Raw genomic sequence first — 25,678 nt, 5'->3', positions numbered from 1 at the left:
CTGAATAGGCAACTACAACAACAAAGCCCAAACCCAAACCAATCAATGAATGAAGAAGCCACTTATATCTAGCTTTTGCCTCCATGCTAGCTGCTTCAGCCTAAAACAGCATGTCTCGCAGAGGACACCGGAGGCTCGCGGTGATTTCAACCACAGCACGAAGCTGCCAAGCTGTCCTCCACGCGAAGCAGCAGGCGTGGAAGTCCGTGGTCTGCTGCCCCAACCCCGTGTGAAATGCACTCGCCGGCTAGTCCATTCAACAGTTTTAGATTGTATTCCTTTTGTCTTACCGTTTCCCGTAATAATAATAAAGTTGTATTTGGATATTAAGTAGCCTCTGATTTAAAAGAAAAACCCCATAATGAAGTGACATTATTCCAGTAGTGTCTCAGCCCCGCGGTCGCTATACTCGCCTTTAAGGCGTCTTACTGGTGTCATTATAAAAAAAATCACACCTGTGTGAACCAAGTGGTGCAATTCCCCCCCCCCCCCCCCCCCCCTCTCTCTCTCTCTCTCTCTCTCTCATTACAGACACAGCACTACCCCTCTCTCTGTTTCTGGCTCCCCCTACTGGTATAAATACGTAACATACTCGTGCTCAAAGACACACACACACACACACACACACACACACACAGGTACACAGGTACACAGGTACACAGACAAAGCTGGATGTAGAAGTGGTTGCACCACTTAAAAATAAAAGCCGTCCTCATGTGCTTTCATTGGCTGTATGTAGCACGGAACTGCTTGGGTGGTGGTCTCAAGACTCGCAAACCATGTTCATACTGATTGGATGAACAGGGATAATTTCTGGGGGTTAAAATAACTTGACTTTAACCGATGACAGTAGCCGTTGTCACATCCGCACGCAGCGCGTTGTGATTCGGTGCCCCCACTCGCCATGGATCCAAGCAGAGGTCCTCACAAGTATGGGTATAATTACACTGCCAGTCTTGCGCAAAAAAAATTAGATTAAACTCGACGATTGCTATAATTCGAAGTGGTATATATTCCGTGGAGTTTATATTTCCATCGGGTGTCCATGGTCATGTTTTTTATATGCCTTTATCGAATGATATAGAGAGATGGTAGGGTAGTGCCCAAGCCCTGTTGTTGTACCATGCAGCCTATATGAGCTGCTTGCTAGGCCTACACTCTCTCTCAATTAGGGATTTTCCCAGAGGTTAATTTCACTGATTGTGTACAACCTTTATTCAAATAGTTGCAAATGTAATTCATTAAAAAAACTGAGCGCATGTATTTTTGATCTATGAGGCCAAACCTCATTTGAAAGAATATATTCAGAGATATATGACAGCCTTTTAAAATCTTTATAATATTAGAATTTCACACAGCCGTGCTGCCAAACTAATTACACCACAGTCTGTTTGCACAAATCTAGGTCAAATCAATTAAGCAGCAGGAGCAAGCTCCCATATTCTCAATATTAAATCAACACGCTTAACATGCTTGACAGGAACTGTAACCAAAATAATGGCCCGGTGCAGACCGGTGCAAAAATAAATAATGACCTATACTGCAAATAGCAGCCTAGTTCCTTATAAACGACGGGGTCCAAATCGATTTGGCATATTAACAGCCCGGGCTACCATTGGCATCGGTGACTATCGGCTATCCATCCATCCATCCATCCATCTTCAACCGCTTATCCGTAGTCGGGTCGCGGGGGGCAACAGCTCCACCAGAGAGCTCCCAGACTTCCCTCTCCAGAGCAACATTAGTGACTTCCTCCTGGGGGATTTCCGAGACGTTCCAAGGCCAGTGAGTCGACGTGTTTCCTCCAACTGCGCCTTGGTCTGCCCGGCCCCCGGGGGTCTCCTCCCAGTGGGACGTGCGTCGAGGACCTCCCTAGGGAGGCGCCCCGAGAGGCATCCTAACCAGATGCCCGAACCACCTCAGCCGACTCCTTTTCCAGGCGCAGGAGCAGCGGTTCTACTGACTATCCGCTAGATTGTTAGATACCGACTGTCGGTATCGGCCAAGAATTTCCACATCGGCGCACCCCTAATGATTTCCAGTGGGAAATAAGGTTAAACAATTAAACCTACCATGATTTAAAGTTGACCTGGATCCCCCAGGCAGGGCTCTACGCTAGATCCTCTAGGTATGTCCTCGTGCAGCCTGAATCTCTTTACTGAAAAATAGCTCATCTACAAGGTTGTAGATCATCTATTTTCATTCAACGTTCACCCCCCGAATAGGTGACGAGGTGCTGAAACTAAATATCTGCATCAGTATTTACTCCAGCAATATAATAATATCACATTTCAGCTTTCCCACAAAGTGTTGTAAGACCACCCGTTTTTAAGAGCATAATAGAAGTCCGTCTGCCTCACACAGGAGCAATGTGTGGAACTATCGCCCACAGGCACAACCGCTTTGCGGCGAGATCAAAGCGTGTCACCGCTCTCTTACTACAGTACTCTGGTACTGTAATTCACACAGGATAAAGAGCTACGGTAGTTCTTAGCAGAATGATGTTCATCAATCAATAACCAGGCAAACAATATAACTTGACCCTCGTTCAAACATTTCATAGTGGTTGAATTCTAATAATGTGAGATGCTGGGATCGGTGTACACTGTACAGGGAGAAAAGCAGGGGACCAAGTGTAACTGCCCAGGGGGGACTCCCACCAAGGAACTACCTATATAGGGTTTAACCCATTTTGGCCTGACCTCGAAATTAAAAAAAGAATTCTTCTAAATCCTCCAGTTTTCTGAAATAAATATTTTCACGGATTTCCAAAAAAAAAAAAAAGCAGACCTACAAGCTCGTAGCGCGCCACTCGGTGGCGCGCTACGTAGATCTGCTATTTTTCAATAGCTAAACTATAACATAATGTTTACTAGGTCTAGAACAGTCGTATTCAACTGGCGGGCGCTCCGTGTGTGTGTGTGTGTGTGTGTGTGTGTGTGTGTTTGTGTGTGCGTGTGTGTGTCCAACTGGTGCTCGTTGACGGTTGTTAATGTCAAGGCAATTACGTTTATGCACTGTCAAACAGGTCTATTCCAAGGCAGCATATACAGTACCTGTATAGACATATTATCCTGCTCATTACTGTCAGGGCTCGAAATAGCGACCATTTTGGTCGCAAATGCGCCTGAATTTTAACCTTTGCGACCTAAAAATATATTTGGGAGCACCAGTGCTACTACAAATAATTACTGTGGTGCGCCTGGCTACAACGATCAATTCTCGAAAAACGGGCGCTCTGAGCCGCAGCCGCTCTATCCAACTCCACTGCAGACTCCTGTCTGCTAGCTGCACTAGCACTTGATGCTAACAAACCAACGTGTGTAGTTAACTACTCTTTGACACAACGGTACGGGACAACGTTGAGCGCTGCATCGCTCACATTCCAGAGCGCCTCGGCTCGCAACTTCACTATGTGTCAGAAAGTACATTATTTCAAGGCAGCGATTCAGAAAAGACCGGAGCGGTACGCTACGGACTCTGTGATTGTAATTTGTAAAAGAGGAGGAGGCGGACCGGCGTGTGTGCGTGTGTGTGCGCTCGCGCGCTTGCAAGAGAGAGAGAGAGAGAGGGAATGAGAGAGAGGTAGGGAATGAGAGAGAGGGAGGGAGAGAGAATAGCAGACTTGTAAGTGTTTCTACCTGGTTTCTACATAGCAGCAGTATTGCTACTTTTACTTAAGTATAACATTAGAGTAATTTTCCAGCACTGAAGTGGTAGGCATAGTGAGTAGGCATAGCTATAAATACCATGTTTTACATAGAAATTATTTTATATTAGAAATTCTAATTATATGATCTAAATAGGCTATGAAGGTGAAAAACACAAAACAAAGAAAAAGAAAACGGGTGATGTGACTGGCCGGAATCAGTGTAGACTAGATCGAGGGTCCTCAACTGGAGATGTTTGATGCCTCGGCCTCTTTGAAGAGATGGATGGATGAGGGACAGAAAGTCTGGACACTACATTTTAAATTCTGGCATGTATTTTTATACTTTAGTCATTTTATGTTATTTGTAAACCACACGTTATATTATTGTTTTTATGAATGTAAAAAATCGATTACATATTAGTGCTCCTTAGATTTTGGTGGGTGCTCCTAATTTTTTTCTGGTGCTCCTTCATTTTGAAATTGGGAGCACCAGTGCTACCAAGTAAAAAAGTTAATTTCGAGCCCTGACTGTGCACAAATGTATTATATAAATCATCGTGTTTGAGCACAAAATGCATTTTTAGAACCCAAATTTTCCGTACACACACACACACACACACACACACACACACACACACACACACACACACACACACACACACACACACACACACACAATCATTCTACAGTTGTGGCCCCCAGGCTAATCTAGTTGACTATACACCTGGTCTAGAAGGTTTAAGTGATTCATCAAAACTAATGTCTCCAAATGTATTTGATACTTGCACACTAATCTGCATATTTTTGTGTATATTGTTTTCTCTTGTGGTCATATCGCATGTATATATGTATGCGCATTATTTTCTTGTTTCATCTTCTGTAATGTATATGCCCAGAAATCCTGAATAAAAACAAAACAAAACACATTATTAGCGTGTGAGGTGGTGGTTGGTGGTTGGTTGGGGCCTGCAGGTATATATACCTGACAGCTTGAGGCCTCTCTCGCCGACCTGGGTGTCGTAGCCGTGAGGCATCTTGAGGATGGCGTTGTGGATGCCCGCCAGCCGCGCCACGTGGTACACGTCCTCGGCGGACGCCTTGATGTTCCCGTACTGCAGGTTGTAGAAGATGGTGTTGTGGAACAGAACAGAATCCTGACGGGGTGCGAAGAACAACATGTAGAGTCGATTATTATTATTAGCGTCATCAAAGCCTGTTCAGCAGGGTTCTCCCCTCAGTTGATCTGAACTCGCACGCGCGGTCATTGGCCATTAGCATATTATGCACAGAACTGCAACGCCGGTTTGACACTTTCTGTAAATGCAAGTTGTTTATTAGCCTTTTTATTGTAGACAGTCGCCTACACAGTATGTGGTAAACGGAAGGCATTTCCGCGTTCAGCTAATGGGAAGCTTGGGATCCGTCGTCACCGTGGTTACAACACCGCAAGCTATGGGATGGATCAGGGCTGGACTGGCCATAGGACGTACCGGGCATATTCCCGGTGGGCCAAAAAAATAAATAATAATAAACTTTTGTTTTTTTGACAGTCAGGCAGGCCAGAAGGCGGCAGGCCACCAGGAAAGGTGCTGCCATTCTGCCAGTGACATCATGATAATTTCACTGTACCTGTATATCAGTGAGTGACAAATAAACCCTCTTCTATCTTGAATCCTTTTGCCAGCATCGTTCTTGTGAGAGTAACAAAGGGTTGTGTAGTTGTCTGTTGGTTTGTATCATTTATGTTGTTCTGTAAAAGTGGTGGCATTATTAGGGGCTTGTTTGTTTGTGTGTGTGCCTCGACGGAGCGGGCGGTAGAGTTTCTGCTATCTGCGCGCTGGTTGTGGTGGGCCGGTCTGGGCCAAATTCGCACGAAAATTACCGAATTTTTGTCCCAGTCCAGCCCTGGGATGGATGATCAAACTGCGCACGCGTTGAGATGGGGATGGAGATTGGTCCGTGGCCCAAAAGAGATAATTCTGGGGGTCCTTGACATGAAAAAGGTTGAGTATACCACTGACACAGAAACACGGGTTTTTCAGAATTTGGGGGGGATTTAGAAGCCTTATTTTTGTCGACTTCAGTCCAAAATGGATTAACAGGGAACATAAGCACTCCAAAAAGATTATAATAAACTATAATTGTGCGCACACTCAGTAAAGCACAAATCTCTGCCAGGAGGCATGCATGCAGTAATACCTCCATCTTTGACTCCAACTTCACTTGTCGCTGACTCAACCCAGCTCTAGCACCTACACCAGGGGTGCCCAAAAGGTAGATCGCTATCTACCAGTAGATCACAAAGGCTGTGCAGGTAAGATCACATGACATGCCCCTAAAGGCTATTTAACTTAAATATTTAAAAAAAATATTGAATTAAGGTGACTTGATTGATTGACATAAAACAGGGCCTGGGTTGCTGTACACAAACGTTGGTATAGCATTATAAATTAAATACCAAAAAAGCCCTACCTATTCCATATCTTCCCCTCTATTTCCCAGTGCATTTTTTCTTATACTGTATGCAACGCCAGTGCCGCTATTAGGTACATTTTTCTTAATGTGTAATCTATTTCAGTGGGTAGATCTTGTTGAGCTGGTCATTTTTAAAGTAGCTTTCAAGTAAAAAAGTGTGGGCACCCCCTGACCTACACTGAATGTCCCCCCCCTCCTCCAATAATGGTTCAGCTTGCAACATTGCTAATGTTGCAAGCTGAACTAGAACTACATGGAAACGGTAGTAAGATACTACATCGAGGACATCTTTTCCATGTTGAACACACTTCCTTCCACGGCTGTGTTCTCTCGGCGATCAATACAGCGGCCAGAGAGAGGGAGGCAAATAACTGTTCAGTTCAATTGTGTATTAAACAATGTGCCATGTTCTCTGCTCTCACTGCTCTGAAACCAATTTGGCAACAAAAGCAAACTAAAATATGTGCTCCACATAATAACAAAGAGCATATAAAGTGTGTGTGTGTGTGTGTGTGTGTGTGTGTGTGCGCGCGCGTGCATGCGCGCGCGGACACACGTTTGCATGGGTGTGCACTCGCTGCACTGCTCAATTTGGACACAATTACTGGACAAACAAAACAATACAATACATTCGTGCTTCAAACAACATTACAAAAACACATGTCCTCTAAATAAAGGTTGGTGTGTGTGTGTGTGTGTGTGTGTGTGTGTGTGTGTGTGTGTGTGTGTATAGAGATTCACAGTCCCGCCTCCTCCCGAGGACCAGAAGTGAATTCCCCGTTCATTTTCCTCATAGACTTTTCAAAAAAGTATTTATATAAAGACGTTTACACTGTGTGGACAAAGCCAACTGGAGTTGCGACGACAGATGACAGTAAAAACACAATGTTTTGGGGCCGATCAAATCATGTGTAAGAAGAAAAACAACATTGAGGTTTATTGTCATGATGTGTCTCAACTCGAGTTGGCTTTGTCCGTGGCATAATCGTCTTTAAATAAATACTTTTTGAAAAGGACAATGAATGAGAAATTCACTTCTAGTTCTAGCGTCGTCATGGAAGGGGGCGGGACTGCGACGCTCTATAGAGAGAGAGAGAGAGGGGGAGAGAGAGAGAGAGAGAGAGAGAGAGAGAGGGGGGGGGAGGCAAGCCCATCTAAGGTCAATCAAGTAGAAACCAGCGCAGATCTGACCGCAGGAATCATATCACGACAGAGCCTTTTTTAATCAGGCGGCGGCTGCACCCTCCCAATCATTTAACCAATACAGTAAATCACACCCCTAAATATTCTTGTTTCAGAGGCCCGACAGGCCTCGCCCCCCTTTTGGTGCATTATGTTATGCTTTAGCTATTGGAAAAAATAGCAGATTTACAAGCTCATAGCGCGCGAGCTTGTAGGTCTTGTAGGGGAGGGCCACTGATGATGCTCTTCTTCTTATGCTTAATACAATCTACTACCATCTAGATAAACCTCAAAAGAAGCGATATGGTCGGGTACTCTTTGTAGAATTCTCCTCTGCGTTTAACACAATGAGACCTCATATTTTGATGAGGAAACTCTCTGATATGGGTGTTAACACCCAATATCATCAGGTGGGTGGAGTCATCCCTGACTGAGCGGGTACAACAGGTCAAGGTGAATGAAGCGAAATCTCTCCCCATTACGACCAACACTGTACGACTGTACAGTAGGAGTGAGTGAGATAACACCTGTATTGTCAAATTCGCAGACGACACAGCTGTTGTTGGTCTGACTGAGGATGATGAGATAAGCTATAGAAGAACAGTGGACGAGTTTTGTCGGTTGGTGCAGGAGTAACTTTCTCCAGCTTAATATTAAAAAAGAAAACTAAGGAGGTCATATGGGGTACGATTTGAGAGTATGACCTCAATGTATGAGACCCGTTGGGTACTCAGGAAGGGGAAAGCCATTACTAGGGACAACACACACCCGTTACACAGCCAATACCATCTTTTACCATCAGGACGACGGTACATGGTATACCTTCCCTGCAGGCTATAGGGCCTCAAGATCGTTTGTTCCCATAAGTATAGGACTTATGAACAAGCAGGCCCCGTCTCAGTTCCGTGCATAAAGTGTGATGTGATGCCTCTTGGAACTATGACTGGTGGCCTTCTGTTGGCACTGTTTCTTTATTGTCTATGTACTGTGTGACCTGTTTGTTTGCATATGTTTTATGTATATCCTGATGACTGCTGTGCACGAAACAAATTTCCGAAAGGACAAATAAAGTATCTATCTATCCGTCTACTATTTGACCGACATAGAAACATGGCTTTTTCAGAAAACTGTCAGGATGTAGAAGACATTTATTATAGAATCTGATCTCGGCTCAGAATGGGCTATGACGGGTAAGAAGTGGAATACGGCAAAAGAAGGGCAACTTCTCTGAAATGCAGATATTTCTTTTAATGCGGAAACGTCTAAACGATAACTGGATAATTGAGGTCCTTGGCCTTCTGTCAGCGTGCACAAGAAATATGAGGCTGAGGCCAGTGGAGAGTACAGTGCTTCTATACATCTTCGGTGTCAGGTGGAAAGCTTTTATGTCCAAAGCCATTACTTTAAAAAGAAAACCTGTGTTCCAATGTAGTTATTATTTAATTCATCCACGGAAACTGCCCTTATTGCAGTCACAGAAGCACTAACATGCTGCGCAGGCTGCAGCAACACTCTGCAGTCACAGAAGCACCAACATGCTGCGCAGGCTGCAGCAACACTCTGCAGTCACAGAAGCACCAACATGCTGCGCAGGCTGCAGCAACACTCTGCAGTCACAGAAGCACTAACACGCTACGCAGGCTGCAGCAACACTCTGCAGTCACAGAAGCACCAACATGCTGCGCAGGCTGCAGCAACACTCTGCAGTCACAGAAGCACCAACACGCTGCGCAGGCTGCAGCAACACTCTGCAGTCACAGAAGCACCAACATGCTGCGCAGGCTGCAGCAACACTCTGCAGTCACAAAAGCACCAACACGCTACGCAGGCTGCAGCAACACTCTGCAGTCACAGAAGCACCAACATGCTGCCCAGGCTGCAGCAACACTCTGCAGTCACAGAAGCACTAACACGCTACGCAGGCTGCAGCAACACTCTGCAGTCACAGAAGCACTAACACGCTACGCAGGCTGCAGCAACACTCTGCAGTCACAGAAGCACCAACACGCTGCGCAGGCTGCAGCAACACTCTGCAGTCACAGAAGCACCAACATGCTGCGCAGGCTGCAGCAACACTCTGCAGTCACAGAAGCACCAACACGCTGCGCAGGCTGCAGCAACACTCTGCAGTCACAGAAGCACCAACATGCTGCGCAGGCTGCAGCAACACTCTGCAGTCACAAAAGCACCAACACGCTACGCAGGCTGCAGCAACACTCTGCAGTCACAGAAGCACTAACTGCAGACTCACTCCCAATCATCCGCCATCGCCTGAAAACCCACCTCTTCAGACTCCATCTTAGCCCGTAGCACTTGCCCTATAGAGCGTCGCAGTCCCTCCCCCTTTCAGAACAACGAGTTGGCCCAGGAAATGAATCTCAATGCATTTTGACCATAGGGCATTTCTTAAATTATTAATTTAAAGACATTTTAAGCGTCGTACGAAGCCAACTCTTGTCGTGACAAATCATGACAACGCACACAATAATTTGGACCAAGCAAAGAATTAGAAAGTAGAAAAAAACGGCAGGTTACAACACTTTTTGTTGTTGTTTTTCTTCTTTGTAATTATTTGTTTGGTCCAAAATATTGTGTGTGCAAAATGCATTGCGATTCATTTCCTGGGCCAACTCGTTGTTCTGAAAGGGGGAGGGACTGCGACGCTCTATAGCCTCGGCGACCTTACGGGCGTATGCAAAGGCTCAATTTATGTACCGGTAACTTAGCTTAGCATTTCATGTAGACATAGCACTCTATAGTGTACTATATGCATCGTTTCATTATATAGATATTCCACTGTTAGGTTCTTAACTTATGTATGAGTCTTGATGATTACCTCTATGTATTTGATGTATTACCATGTTTTTGTTCTTGCTTACTGTAAGTCACTCTGGATTAAGAGCATCTGCCAAAGGCCTAGATTGTAATTCACACGCTCTTGTTAATACGTTTCAGTGGTTCAATATTCATAAAACCATGAATTCATGAAAGAAATGTTTGAAAGTGTAAATATAGAGATACAAGGTTTCTACCTGATATAGTATATATATCGTTTAGTTTTGTAGCAAGACACGTATAGAGGACATGCAGAAACACGGAGAAGAGGGAGAAAAATACACCATACTTTTACACCATACATTACCAATCTTTTGGTTTTCACAAATAGTGAAAATATATCTACTGTACAAAACACACAGCAGGTTACCGTAAGATGTGCCCATGTTGTGCTATTTTCACTATTTTGTCATACGAGGTTCCTGTGTGTGATGATGTTAACCCATTTTGGGGACGGGAACCCCTTTTTGGTGTTAGCATTATGTTATGCTTCAGCTATTGAAAAATTAGCAGATCTACAAGCTTGTAGCGCGCCACCGAGTGGCGCACTACGAGCTTGTAGGTCCGCTATTTGTTTTGAAAAAAATCGAAGAACGACTGACATAGAAACATAGCTTTTTCAGAAAAACCGTCAGGATGTAGAAGACTTTTTTTTTAGAATCTGATCTGAATGGGCTAAGTGTGTTCAGACCTGAGGGATGACGCCCACAGACTTCCTCAGGCTGTCCAGGCTGACGTCCTTGATGTTCTGCCCAGCGATGTAGATGTTCCCCCGCTGGGGCTCATAGAAGCGGTACAGCATTCGCACCAGGGTGCTCTTCCTGCAAACCACACCAACACCAACCATCAGTCCAGCCATCATCAAACACAACACCTGACTTATATACACACTAGAATTTCGTGGCCGCTACGCGGCCACTCAATCCCAGAGTTACTTCGCCACGCACTATGGGAAGAAGGAAATTACGGGAGTTGACTCCACATCGGATGGGTTATTAGTTATTATTATAGCACAATGACAATGATAACGTTGTGTTGTAGATTGTGAGAAAGGGATTTGAAAGTAGCTCTCAAGTCCATAAAACAAACTAACATAGGCTACTTCTCTATAAGCAGAATCATGAATAGGCCTATTTAATTTATAGAAAAGGAGAAGAGAGAGAGAGAGCAATGTGTTTGTGGCTCAAACTTTGTCCAATATTGTTTTAGAGCAGTGGTTCTCAAACATTTTCATGCAAAGAGCAAAGGACCCCCAATATTTTTTCAATCTACAAAAATAATCCCAAAATCGCTTATAAATTAAATTAAATTAAATTACTTACTAATCGCTTATTTGGCAACACTGGCCAGAAACGACCAGTGTTGCTTCTTTTTGTCTTATTTTGTATAGACCTAGGTGGCTTGTTTCTACCATAGAGTTATAGTGGCAACACCTGTGGCTAGCTGGATATGTGCTGCTGCGCCTGCTCTGCTCCTCGACTCGTCTCTGTACTGTCAGTCCCAGCTCCGTGAGAGATGGGACTGTCTAGTCTGGATAGAACTTTCTGTTACAGTTACATCAATATAAAAGTACCACACAACTGAAAAGTATCGCGACTGTGACCAAACCTGTCATGAAATGCTGCTAACGTAGTGTTCACCACTGTTAGCATGTGTGCTATCAGGCCAAAGCTGAGATAGATATAAGCCTACTACTGGCCAAAATGTCATCCAAAGCACAACACCTAAAATCGGAATGTAATTCACACACACACACACCCCCCCTCTTTCCACCTTTACTGTCAGTGCAACCACGCATGTGCCGTGACTTACTTCCCCCAAAACAAAAACACCAAAGCAGCTGCATGTAGTATAGTGGATTGTGGAAGCAGGAGGGAAAAAGAAAAAAAGACGAAAACACACACAGCATTGCGCGCCCGCAGATCTGCCCTTCATGCAACGTTGGTTCCTGAAACGGCAGATCTGTCGTTTTATGGATCATAGAACGAACGTACCGGTATGCTGTTAGCCTTTTGCTAAGGGCCCCCCCCCCCCCTGTCTCTCTCTCTCTCTCTCTCTCTGACGTTCTCTCTCTCTCGCTCGCGCGCGTTACTCTAACACGTCTTTCTCTTTCTCTCTCTCTCTCTCTCTCTCTCTCTCTCAGAAAGCGTTGTCAGTTTACTCACAGCACAGCACCGTCACTCCTGTCAGTTATTTTGTCGTGTATTGGTAGCCTATATGAGCCCAATATTGGCGTTACGCATTTCACTTGAATAATGTTGTGTGCGCACGTGCGCGCGCTGAGAAAGACAGTTATTTAATGAAACTGAAAATTATAACGTGCTGCACTGCTGTCTCGCCGCCGTATAGCCATTCCTGTGTGTGTGTGTGTGTGTGTGTGTGTGTGTGTGTGTGTGTGTGTGTGTGTGTGCGCACGCGCGCAGGCGTGTGTAGTCGGCATTTGGCTGGCAGGCGAAAATAGCAAAAGCTATACGTGTAATGTAAATATTTCGGCACAATCCAAGTAGTGACAATGAACAATGTTGATTTAACTAAGGGATTCGCTGAGTGTTTTATTGGCTGTGTGGCGAAAATAGGCAAAGTGATCGGTGTAAGGGTGATATTTTGGCACAATCCGATTAATGACAAAGAACAATGTTGATGTAACTAAGGGAATCGTCGAGTCATTTATTTTGTAAATAAAGAGATTTAGATGGAATAAGCTAAATAGCGATCGTATAATCTCTCCTGTTCCTTCTTTCTCTCATCAATGTCCTGCGCGAGATCAGATTCTGTGCTGCGCGAGATGACATTGTCAAGCTAGTGTGGGGGCGGGCCTGGTAAAAGAGAGGGCAGTGTTGCCAGGTTTGCGAATTGTAAGCGAGTTGCAGTGTATGTAAGTAGCGTGGTTAAAGTCCTTGTTTCTGGACGTGTTTGGGCAACAGCGTAGACTGTTGCCTGGGGGGTGTGGGTACTTTGGGAAGAAAATGTTTGTATTAAACAAATGCATTGGCGGCGTGAGTGTGGAAGGGAGCCAGTGTTAGTGCCAATGAAAAGTCTATTTGGCTGGTGGTCTGCGTTGGGGTTGGCGTGGGCCGTGTAATGAAGAGATCGCTTACACACACTGTGAAGAGACTGCGAAGGGTAAGTGTGTGACGTCACTGCCCGTGTGAGTGTGTGTGAGAAGTGAGTGTGCGTGAGTCTGGTGTGTAAGATGGTGTTGTGGGCGTTGCAGTAGCGACGTAGCTGTTCGTGGCTTTGGTTTTCTGCCTTGGGGTGTTTCTTCTGAGTATGGGTACGACTTCTCCCATATATATAAGATAAAGTAAATGAAGTGATTATATCAAATCTAAAAGACTACGAAAATAATATTTAACTGAGATTACGTACTCATACTAATGTGTTTGTTTTCTATATACATTTGAAAGAAACTGGCAGCACAACGGACGTCGGACGATGGTGATCTCGTAAAAAAAATTAGCTGATGTATCCGTCGAACCCAAATATCGGTTGTGCTCCAACACGCTCTCTCACTCCCGTTATAAGCTCACATGACAGATGATGTAACGGCCGACTCAACATCGTCCGACTGACTCCCGACACCTACAGTACCCTGAGCCACTGCCTCCAACGATGGCCACCCTACCCTGAGCCACAGCCTCCAACGATGGCCACCCTACCCTGAGCCACAGCCTCCAACGATGGCCACCCTACCCTGAGCCACAGCCTCCAACGATGGCCACCCTACCCTGAGCCACAGCCTCCAACGATGGCCACCCTACCCTGAGCCACAGCCTCCAACGATGGCCACCCTACCCTGAGCCACAGCCTCCAACGATGGCCACCCTACCCTGAGCCACAGCCTCCAACGATGGCCACCCTACCCTGAGCCACAGCCTCCAACGATGGCCACCCTACCCTGAGCCACCGCCTCCAACGATGGCCACCCTACCCTGAGCCACAGCCTCCAACGATGGCCACCCTACCCTGAGCCACTGCCTCCAACGATGGCCACCCTACCCTGAGCCACAGCCTCCAACGATGGCCACCCTACCCTGAGCCACAGCCTCCAACGATGGCCACCCTACCCTGAGCCACTGCCTCCAACGATGGCCACCCTACCCTGAGCCACAGCCTCCAACGATGGCCACCCTACCCTGAGCCACAGCCTCCAACGATGGCCACCCTACCCTGAGCCACAGCCTCCAACGATGGCCACCCTACCCTGAGCCACTGACTCCCGACACCTTACCCTGAGCCACAGCCTCCAACGATGGCCACCCTACCCTGAGCCACAGCCTCCAACGATGGCCACCCTACCCTGAGCCACTGCCTCCAACGATGGCCACCCTACCCTGAGCCACAGCCTCCAACGATGGCCACCCTACCCTGAGCCACAGCCTCCAACGATGGCCACCCTACCCTGAGCCACAGCCTCCAACGATGGCCACCCTACCCTGAGCCACAGCCTCCAACGATGGCCACCCTACCCTGAGCCACAGCCTCCAACGATGGCCACCCTACCCTGAGCCACTGACTCCCGACACCTTACCCTGAGCCACTGCCTCCAACGATGGCCACCTTCTTCCCGGCGGGCACCTCGAAGGACACCCCGTTCAGGACCTTCTGGCCCTCCAGGTACTCGAAGTAGACGTCCTCAAAGCGGATGGTGGCGTCCTGCGGCGTGACCGCCAGTGCGGGAGCCAGATCCTTGTCCTGCAACCAAAACCAACCAACAAGCTCGGATCTACAAAGCTCGTAGCGCGCCACCGAGTGGCGCGCTACGAGCTTGTATAGGTCTGCTATTTTTTGAAAAATCGAAGAACGACTGACATACAGAAACATAGCTTTTTCAGAAAACTGTCAGGGATGTAGAAGACATTTTTAGAATCTGATCTCGGGTCAAAAATGGGTTAAATGCTAACATGATTCATAATACAGATGTCGACAAATGCATTCTGAGAAAAGTATCTTCGTTCATGCATTCAGTACTCGCACTCAAATTTTCCGTCCGACCTTGGTTTCCAAATTAAATGCAACTTTCATCTGAAAAAGTAAAAGTTTCGGGTTCCTCGTGTAAAAAGGAGCCCAAGGAGTATTATTGAGTGGATGAGTGAAAATAGTAATACCTTTCAGAAGGTCATTTATGTATTATATGAGTCCTTTTTAAAGTTTCACTTTTTAAATAACATTACTGTATGGACATTTTCTTATTCGCGATATCCACATGCTGTGCCTCCGTATCAATATTGCAGCATATATATATATACTCTATACTGTACTGCATTTTGATAATATTAACACAATATGTGCCAGGAACGTCAGGTTACAGTACGTTTTAAGCAGCATACCCTACCTGTGCAAAGACGTAAAGTTGCGTTGTTGCGAACGCAGTGAGCACTAACTATGAGACCTAGCAGAACATGTCTGTCTGTCTGTCTGTGTGTCTGTCTGTCACGCTGTAACACCACCTGCCCGCCACCAGAGGGCGCAGCTGTATCACACACAAAAAAGCACACACACACACACAATATGTACGAGCTGCGTTTGCTTCCCGCGTTTGCGCGTCTTACTCGTTATATTTATTGTTATTATTTTTTGGATTAGGGTTATTTATTCTTTCAATTGTCCCCATATCTCTGGCAACTTCACTGCGTTTCTGTTTAACCCATTTTGGGTCGGGAACCCCTTTTGTATTCAAAGATTTGCGCCACATTTTGAAAAATAGCAGATCTACCGAGTGGCGCGCTAAGAGCTTGTAGGTCTGCTATTTTTGCAAAAATCGAAGAACCACTGACATAGAAACATAGCTTTTTCAGAAAACTGTCAGGATGTAGAAGACATTTTTTTTTATCTGATCTCAGGTCAAAATGGGTTAACAGGTGGGGCACATCTCAACACTAAAACCATGGCAAAAAATATTTGACTACCTTTTTTTCACTGGCCAAAACGAATGCACTGTGACGCATTGTGAGCTTGTAGATCGGCTATTTTAGGCATGCAGCCAAGCGAAATGCCCTTTCAATGGCATCGCGGCCCCGCACAGTTTCATTTTATTATCGTTGACTAAATCAACTGCAGATTTAAGTCGACTAAAATCGTATAATATTTAGTCAACTAAGACTAGATCGAAACCAAGTAAAACATTTCAGACGACTAAAATGTGACTAAAACTTAACAGGTAACCCATTTTGGGGGCGGGAACCCCTTTTGGCGTTTTGAACATTGCGTTATAATTTAGCTATTGAAAAATAGCAGACCTGCAAGCTCGTAGCTTGTAGGTCTGCTATTTTTCAATAATAATAATAATATATTCTTTCAAAGGGAATGTTTTTAACTCCGCTCTAAATGGGTTTAACCCATTCTGACCGGGAACCCATTCTGGTGTCAGCATCATGTTATGCTTTACCTATTGAAAAATAGCAGATCTACAAGCTCATAGCGCGCCACCGAGTGGCGCGCTATGAGCTTGTAGGTCTGCTATTTTTGAAAGAATCGAAGAACGACTGACATTTTTTAGAATCTGATCTCAGGTCAGAATGGGTTCATCAGACCAGTGTGTGTCCGGTGGAAACCTCGTATGAATCTGATCTCAGGTCAGAATGGGTTAACACCCCAATGCTACCGCACGGCGAAAAAAACCGCACAGGATTGCATTTCTCGACACGTCACAGGTCTTGGACATACAAGGTTACCCACCCGACAGCGAAATCGATTGGATAAGTGAATACCAAGAAGTGCTCTTCGGGGCCAAGGCCAGCACAGCGTATAGAAACCTTTTATACTCCTCTATACTCTTGCTTCTAGACTTAACCCATTCTGACCTGAGATCAGATTCATACGAGGTTTCCACTGGACACACACTGGTCTGATGAACCCATTCTGACCTGAGATCAGATTCTAAAAATGTCAGTCGTTCTTCGAATTTTTTAAAAATAACAGACCTACAAGCTCGTATCGCGCCACTCGGTGGCGCGATATGAGCTTGTAGATCTGCTATTTTTATATAGCTAAAGCATAACATGATGCTAACACCAAAATGGGTGCCCGGTCAGAATGGGTTAACTAACAAGCGGCCATAATAATCACCCGCCCCAATCAAGGTTTAGCTTTATTTATCGTCCCTTTGCGGGGGGGAAATTGGTTCGGAGCCCAGATAATCGTATAGAGAAAATACACACGACAAACATGTACAAAACACTAAGAAGACTTAAAATAAATGAGGCCAGCCCGTGTAAAAACCTTCTATACTCCTCTGCTTCTAGACTAACTAACAGCGCCATAATAATCACCCAGGCCGTGACCCCCCCCCCCCCCCATAACACATGGTCCATTAGTATAAACAGATGCTAATTTTACAAGCCCCCCCCCCCCCCCCCAAAATGGACAGCCAAAATAACATATTATTAATACTGAGCAGAAATGAAGACAGGAGAATGATTTCACATCCACATAATAAGCCAATGTGTTTAGAGAAATGGTTTTCTCTCTCTGTGTGTGTGTGTGTGTGTGTGTGTGCGTGTGTGCGTGGAGGGGGGGATAATGGCTTCCTGCTGGGAAACATGACGACGGGAGGCTTTTCTGATGAGTGAAAATAAGTGGGCGTCTCCTGTATATGAATCACAGGTTGGGAGACGGGGGAAGGAATTCGTACTGGGTCGTACGTTTGCACTTAAGCGCACTGTGTGACGCGAAAGGGGGCCGGCCCTCGTCCCTTAACCCATTAAGACCCGGGGGGGACCTAATTCTACAAAATGTTTTCTAAATCCCGACGGGTTTCCCTGGAGAAACCCTCCTGTTTCTATGTCAGTGGTTGGTTCTCAAACATTTTCCTGTGGAGGACCTCCAAAAAATATATGAAATTATATATATATTTTTTTATTATATTTTTTATCCCACAATTTTGTAACCCATTTTTCACCCCTGTGTCAATCATCTACTGTGATCCTGGGCTCTACACACCCTCCGCCAACCTGGGGAGAGCAACGGACTAAATTATAGCTAAATTATAACACAAAAAAGGGGGTTCCCGCCCCAGAAGGGGTTAAAAAAGTGAATAAAGAACAAAACGCTGGAACATTTTTTTTTTTTTTTTTCACAACGTCCGTCAGATTGTTACACAGAGATTGTTCGCAATATCGGCGCAAAGATCCACCGTTTGACGCCCTAGCTTTAGGGGGGGGGGGGGGGGGGGGGGGTTATATACCTTGATCTTGGTCTCCTCACCGAGCAGGGTGAAGAGTGTGTTCATGTCGATGAGCGCCTGCCGCGTCTCCCTGTACACGGTGCCCAGGAAGTTGAGGGGAAGCGAGAGCTGGAACAGCAGCCCGTTCACCATCACCAGGTCTCCCACCGTCAAGGTGCCTGAAACAAACACAGCGACGACACGGTAAATAAACACCTTCACGGCGATCTTATGTCCCCCCCATTTTAGCGCTGCAAAACATTTAAGGATTTCCGTAGAGATTATTTAAGTGATTACGTTTAACCCCATTTTAGGCCTGCACCTCGAAAATCAAAAAGAGAAGAAAATCTTCTAAATCCTCCGGTGTTCTGAAATAAATATTTTCACGATTTTTCAAAAAATAGCAGACCATACAAGCTTGTAGCTTGTAGATCTGCTATTTTTCAATGGCTAAATTATAACATAATGTTTAAAACACCAAAAGGGGTTCCAATTAATCTATGTTGCAGTTGCACCCCCTGGTCCCCATGCAAAACAGAACGTGTCTAAATTGTTGTTAGTGGGAATGAAAACATTAGGCACCCTACCGGAAGAGGGCCTCAATTTAGGATTGATTTTTAAAAAAGAAATTACTTATAAAGCTCTCAATGGTCTCTCACCGTCCTACCTACATGACTGCCTGCCTAAATATGTCCCCAAACCGTCTGTAGACGTCCTAGCGCATCCTCAATGATACCGGGCGAGAGAGGAATATTCTGAATCTTTTCCTCTTTTTGATTTGTCAGTTGGCCTTTCGGCTACCGTATGCTACGCGCTGGGCTCATGTCAGCTTACCGTTGACTTAGCTGTTAGCGCGGCGGAAAGAATGACTCGCCTCTCCTAATCCAGGGCGCTCTCCGCTGGTTTCGAACCGATCGATATACTGGCGCTTCATTCCCGCTCCTCATCCGTCTCTCCCGCAAAATATATAAACGCTCATATATATTAGGGATGCACCGAAAATTCGGCCACCGAAAATATTCGGCCGAAAATGGCTAAAAATGTATTTTCGGCCTATTCGGTTTCGGGCTTTCGGCTGAAATAAGCCGAAAAATATCACCGGATAGTAGTAGTGGTCCTAAAGTTGTGAATCGAACTAAACTGCGAGGAAAACACAGATGTACAAGCCCAACGCGCTGTGCATTGCGACGGGTAGATAGCTTGTAGATCTGCTACTTTCAGCGTAGGAAGGGCGCATGCTTATGACGCTCTTTAACTATGCATCATTCAGCAGGCAGCAGCCAGCGACAGCGACAGCAGCAGTCACGGAAAGTGACGGAATGCACAGGCAGATCCGACAAAACTGTATTGCACACATGTGTGCTTTCATCCACGATTCCATCCATAGCCTTCTAAATCGTATTTCCCATCCACGGGCACAAGAAACGTGATATTAGCAGCTTCCACCCGATCTGTGGTGGTGTTCTGTTGACGAGGGAAGCTAGTAGCTAGCATGGGAGCTAACGTTAGTTTTAACACTATGTACTTTGCATCCGTTCCCCAAGCCCTCACACTCGCTGCTGCGTTTACACGGGCAGACACAAAGACGAATGGGAATATCATTTGGAGCTTTAACAATGAATGATAGACTATCATTGCGTCTGCCCGTGTTTAATGGTCAGGGTTTCACTGTCCACAGCAGGCAGACCTGTCAAAACGATGCACTTCCCAAAACTCAGACATGCCACCACCTATAAATTCAAACCCACCTCTCATTCCACTTTAATTTATTTATTCCATAGTCTTAGTTTTTCTCTAATAAAGTTGTTTTTATTTGTTTTCTCATGTTCTCCTTGAAAAGTGTCTTTAAGTACTCAGAGAAGCTTTATATAAATAATATTATCACTATTATTATTACTACTTGTTTTTATTGCCTATGCTTATGTAGAAAAAAAAAGCTCACTGCTCAGGTCAAATAGGCCTATTGATATGCGATTAAAATGTGATTAATTGAGATTAATTAATCAAAAGCCTCCAATTATTTAGATGTTTTTTAATGGACCCATAAGTGTTTATTATTTAAGTTAGGTTTTGCCATAATCATGTCTTTTGCCATAATCAGGTAGCTTTACAACAAAGATGTATTCGGCTATTCGGTATTCGGTTTTCGGCCAACTGTTTCCTATATTCGGTATTCGGTTTCGGCCAAGAATTTCCCTTTCGGTGCATCCCTAATATATATCGCATAAATTAAAACGATAGCAATAATAAGCTAGCAATGTAAAGCAAACTTCTTTTTTTTTTTTTGCGGATTGTTTCCGGGTGGTGGGTTTCAGAGTAAAAGCGTCCATGTCTTTCCGGCACCCCAGAGCTCCTATTTTGAAGACAGAAAAGCCCAAGGGGGGCTGTTTTTCCATTGCATTACCGTATCCAGGTTTGATCCGGACTGCCCACTAGGTGGTTGATCATGTATACCTGCCATGATGCCCTGGCTGGCCATCACCATGATGGACGCCAGGCCCACAGAGAAGATGGCGCTCTGTCCAAAGTTAAGCAGCGCCAGCGTCGTGGTGGTCTTCAGAGAGGCGTGCTCGTACGTCTGCAGGTAGCCGTCGTACCGCTCGGCTTCGTACCGCTCGTTGTTGAAATACTGAGACGGGGGAGAAAGAAGACGCAGGGGGTGGGCGAAGGGGAGGGGAGGGGAGGGGAGGGGAGGGGAGGAGAGGAGAGGAGAGCCGTTGAGAGACAGCGAGGTTACCGGTTCAATAAGGAAGGGTGAAACACACCAGTATTGAAGCACATTTACCCTGACCTCTAAAATCCTCCAGTTATCGGAAATAAATATTTTCACGATTTTTCTGAAAAAATAGCAGATCTACAAGCTCATAGCGCGCCACCAAGTGGCGAGCTACGAGCTTGTAGATCTGCTATTTTTTTTTAAAGAAGAGGAGAGCCGTTGAGAGACAGCGAGGTTACCGGTTCAATAAGGAAGGGTGAAACACACCAGTATTGAAGCACATTTACCCTGATCCTCCAGTTTTCGGAAAAATAAATATTTTCACGATTTTTCAAAAAAAATAGCAGACCTACAAACTCGTAGCGTAGCCACTCTGAGCTTGTAGATCTGCTCTTTTTCAACAGCTAAATTACAACATAACGCTTTAAAACACCAAAAGGGGTTCCCGCGCGCCCAAAATGTCTTAAGTGGGCGATTCCAAAAAAAAAGGCAAAACATTCTGCTATACATCTGCAGCCTTTAGATTTGATTTGCATAATACAGGAGGATGGGAGAGAAGAAAGTGGCACGCGGAGGAGCCGAGGACAGACGGACGGACGGACGGACAGACGGACGGACCGGAGCCCAGCGCTGTTCAAGGTTCCTCATCCAGCCTCCCTTTGTAAAAAAAGTGGAACGGATTTCTGAGTGGGCGGAGTGGCTAATTACATATGCACACTCTAAATCCAGCCGGCACTGAGGCTGACACAACACAGATGACACACAGTAACACACACAGTACACACACACACACACACACACACACAACAACAAAAACATGAAGGAAAGATGTGGGGAACCATTGAACACTTTGGCACGAGGAGCCACTTTGACTAGATCGACAGAAACATCTGATCTGACAGCAGAAAAGGCTGCTTAACCCATTCTGACCGGGCACCCATTTTGGTGTTGGCATCATGTTATGCTTTAGCTATTGAAAAATAGCAGATCTACAAGCTCGTAGCGCGCCACCGAGTGGCGCGCTACGAGCTTGTAGGTCTGCTATTTTTGAAAAATTCGAAGAACGACTGACATTTTTAGAATCTGATCTCAGGTCAGAATGGGTTCATCAGACCAGTGTGTGTCCAGTGGAAACCTCGTATGAATCTGATCTCAGGTCAGAATGGGTTAAATGCCTGAAATACATTGATGTCCTCATATATGCACAGGATTCAAATCTACTGTGACTGAGGTCTGACATTTCTATTGCCGAGCACAACCACTGCAGAATAGTACTAGTTTTATTGAATTAGCATATACGCTATAATCATTACACTGCAGTTTGATTAGATAACGTTTTATTCAAACACGTTCTGGAATCTGGATTGCAGCGTTATTGGTGTAACCGGCATGTGCAACAGGTGACCTAGAGATTGGGTTTAACCCATTCTGAACGGGAACCCATTTTGGTGTTAGCATCATGTTATGCTTTAGCTATTGAAAAATAGCAGATCTACAAGCTCATATCGCGCCACCGAGTGGCGCGCTACGAGCTTGTAGGTCTGCTATTTTTGAAAAATCGAAGAACGACTGACATTTTCAGAATCTGATCTCAGGTCAGAATGGGTTAATCAGACCAGTGTGTGTCCAGTGGAAACCTCGTATGAATCTGATCTCAGGTCAGAATGGGTTAAACTTGAAAATTGCAAGAGTATAGGCCTCATAGTTTATGTCCAGGTTTCAGCCACGTAGTCCACGCCCATGCTTCTATTCACAAGATAACACTCCCTCTGACAAATACCAAAACGGTCATTTGACCATGACTTGAACCAGATATAACAACAACAAACGTGACTGTGAGAAAAGAGGAAGAGAGAGAGAGAGAGAGAGAGAGAGAGAGAGAGAGAGACAGAGACAGAGAGAGGGGAGCCTTCTCTGAGCAAATTAATTAAAAGAAGAAATTGTGGCAGCGGTAATCATGCTAATGAAACGTGGCATTATCATCACACAGCTGTGATGGTGACGAGGGTAAGAGGAGGTGCAGGAGGAGGGGCGAGAGGAGCAGGGTGGCGTTGGAGGGGTGGGGGGGGGGTGAGAGGAGCAGGGTGGTGTTGGAGGGGTGGGGGGGGCGAGAGGAGCAGGGTGGCGTTGGAGGGGTGGGGGGGGCGAGAGGAGCAGGGTGGCGTTGGAGGGGTGGGGGGGGTGAGAGGAGCAGGGTGGCGTTGGAGGGGTGGGGGGGGTGAGAGGAGCAGGGTGGCGTTGGAGGGGTGGGGGGGGGGTGAGAGGAGCAGGGTGGCGTTGGAGGGGTGGGGGGGGCGAGAGGAGCAGGGTGGCGTGGGTGACGTCACAAGCTGGTCTCACCTTAACGGTCTCATAGTTGAGGAGGGAGTCGATGGCTGCGTTCCCCGCCTCGTTGTCCGCTTTGTTCATCTCCACCCGGAAACGAGTCCTGTGTGCAAGACGGAGGGCCGGTCACATGACGACACATACATTACATACACGCAAAGAGAAGCTGCTAAAGGCCTATTAATATTCATAGTCTGGATTCTCGGTGGTGAGCTGACCACCGGAGCTGAAATAACGCCGAGCGGTGGTGAGTGAAAAAAAAAAACAGAGAGAAGGGCTGGAGCGGTGGCCGTGGGTTTTTCTCTTCACCGCGGCTCAGTGACGTCATGTTGTAGTTCGGTGGGTCACCTCAGTGACGTCATGTTGTAGTTCGGTGGGTCACCTCAGTGACGTCATGTTGTAGTTCGGTGGGTCACCTCAGTGACGTCATGTTGTAGTTCGGTGGGTCACCTCAGTGACGTCATGTTGTAGTTCGGTGGGTCACCTCAGTGACGTCATGTTGTAGTTCGGTGGTCACCTCAGTGACGTCATGCTGTAGTTCGGTGGTCACCTCAGTGACGTCATGTTGTAGTTCGGTCGGTGGTCACCTCAGTGACGTCATGTTGTAGTTCGGTGGGTCACCTCAGTGACGTCATGTTGTAGTTCGGTGGGTCACCTCAGTGACGTCATGTTGTAGTTCGGTGGTCACCTCAGTGACGTCATGTTGTAGTTCGGTCGGTCACCTCAGTGACGTCATGTTGTAGTTCGGTGGGTCACCTCAGTGACGTCATGTTGTAGTTCGGTGGGTCACCTCAGTGACGTCATGTTGTAGTTCGGTGGGTCACCTCAGTGACGTCATGCTGTAGTTCGGTCGGTGGTCACCTCAGTGACGTCATGTTGTAGTTCGGTGGGTCACCTCAGTGACGTCATGTTGTAGTTCGGTGGGTCACCTCAGTGACGTCATGTTGTAGTTCGGTGGGTCACCTCAGTGACGTCATGTTGTAGTTCGGTGGGTCACCTCAGTGACGTCATGTTGTAGTTCGGTGGGTCACCTCAGTGACGTCATGTTGTAGTTCGGTCGGTGGTCACCTCAGTGACGTCATGTTGTAGTTCGGTGGGTCACCTCAGTGATGTCATGTTGTAGTTCGGTGGGTCACCTCAGTGACGTCATGTTGTAGTTCGGTGGGTCACCTCAGTGACGTCATGTTGTAGTTCGGAGGGTCACCTCAGTGACGTCATGTTGTAGTTTGGTGGGTCACCTCAGTGACGTCATGTTGTAGTTCGGTCGGTGGTCACCTCAGTGACGTCATGTTGTAGTTCGGTGGGTCACCTCAGTGACGTCATGTTGTAGTTCGGTGGTCACCTCAGTGACGTCATGTTGTAGTTCGGTCGGTGGTCACCTCAGTGACGTCATGTTGTAGTTCGGTGGGTCACCTCAGTGACGTCATGTTGTAGTTCGGTGGGTCACCTCAGTGACGTCATGTTGTAGTTCGGTGGTCACCTCAGTGACGTCATGTTGTAGTTCGGTGGGTCACCTCAGTGACGTCATGTTGTAGTTCGGTGGGTCACCTCAGTGACGTCATGTTGTAGTTCGGTGGGTCACCTCAGTGACGTCATGTTGTAGTTTGGTGGGTCACCTCAGTGACGCCATGTTGTAGTTCGGTGGGTCACCTCAGTGACGTCATGTTGTAGTTCGGTGGGTCACCTCAGTGACGTCATGTTGTAGTTCGGTGGGTCACCTCAGTGACGTCATGTTGTAGTTCGGTCGGTGGTCACCTCAGTGACGTCATGTTGTAGTTCGGTGGGTCACCTCAGTGACGTCATGTTGTAGTTCGGTCGGCGGTCACCCCCACCCCACCACCGCAAATCCAGACTATGTATGAGCCTTTAACCCGTGGAAAGAAGCCCACGGTGAGTCAGCGTTCCTACCTCCATTGAGTGATCAGGATGGTGAAGGCCGTATATGCCGATAACGTTCCCACGGCCACGGCCGCAAAATGCCCACCACATTTATAATACTGTAGAGAGAGAGAGAGAAAACAATATATTATATTATTATTATATATATAATCATAATTATATTATAATTCTATATATCACGTATATATAGCTTAACCATCTTTCGACCTGCATGGCGCGTCCCTATTTCGGGCGTGTTCCAAATATTTCCAAATGACATAAACTAGAGCGGTGCCCGTTGGGCACTGGGCCTACTTGGAACGATGCAAGTTGGAAATGCATGCCCCCGCCCCGTTATTAGGTCCGTGTCCCTTTCAAGCCCATATATGGAGTTCTTTGTCAGGCATGCCCAAATACGGAGTCTATATGCAGACGTCGGAATGGTGTCAGA

General features: G+C 46.2%; 1 protein-coding gene across 2 annotated transcripts in view; it reads right to left on the bottom strand.

Annotated features, from left to right (window-relative positions):
• Positions 1–25,678, bottom strand: part of abcb7 (ATP-binding cassette, sub-family B (MDR/TAP), member 7) — a 72,798-nt gene that overhangs the window by 17,353 nt on the left and 29,767 nt on the right. The window contains exons 7-14 of one of the 2 annotated variants that reach the window (XM_080773580.1): positions 25,258–25,346; positions 23,365–23,452; positions 20,763–20,937; positions 18,330–18,487; positions 14,705–14,839; positions 13,736–13,764; positions 10,836–10,965; positions 4,635–4,806 (exon numbers count right to left, since the gene is read on the bottom strand). In XM_080773580.1, coding sequence (XP_080629706.1) covers positions 4,635–4,806; positions 10,836–10,965; positions 13,736–13,764; positions 14,705–14,839; positions 18,330–18,487; positions 20,763–20,937; positions 23,365–23,452; positions 25,258–25,346 — 976 coding nt within the window. Of the gene's footprint in view, positions 1–4,634; positions 4,807–10,835; positions 10,966–13,735; positions 13,765–14,675; positions 14,840–18,329; positions 18,488–20,762; positions 20,938–23,364; positions 23,453–25,257; positions 25,347–25,678 lie in introns of both variants that reach the window. The other variant, XM_080773579.1, reaches the window with a different exon arrangement.

The sequence above is a fragment of the Protomyctophum bolini genome (assembly GCF_963924005.1).
Source record: "Protomyctophum bolini genome assembly, chromosome: 10".
Taxonomy (NCBI): Eukaryota; Metazoa; Chordata; class Actinopteri; order Myctophiformes; family Myctophidae; genus Protomyctophum; species Protomyctophum bolini.
The sequence above is the reverse complement of the archived record's forward strand: the minus strand, read 5'-3'. Positions and strand labels throughout refer to the sequence as shown.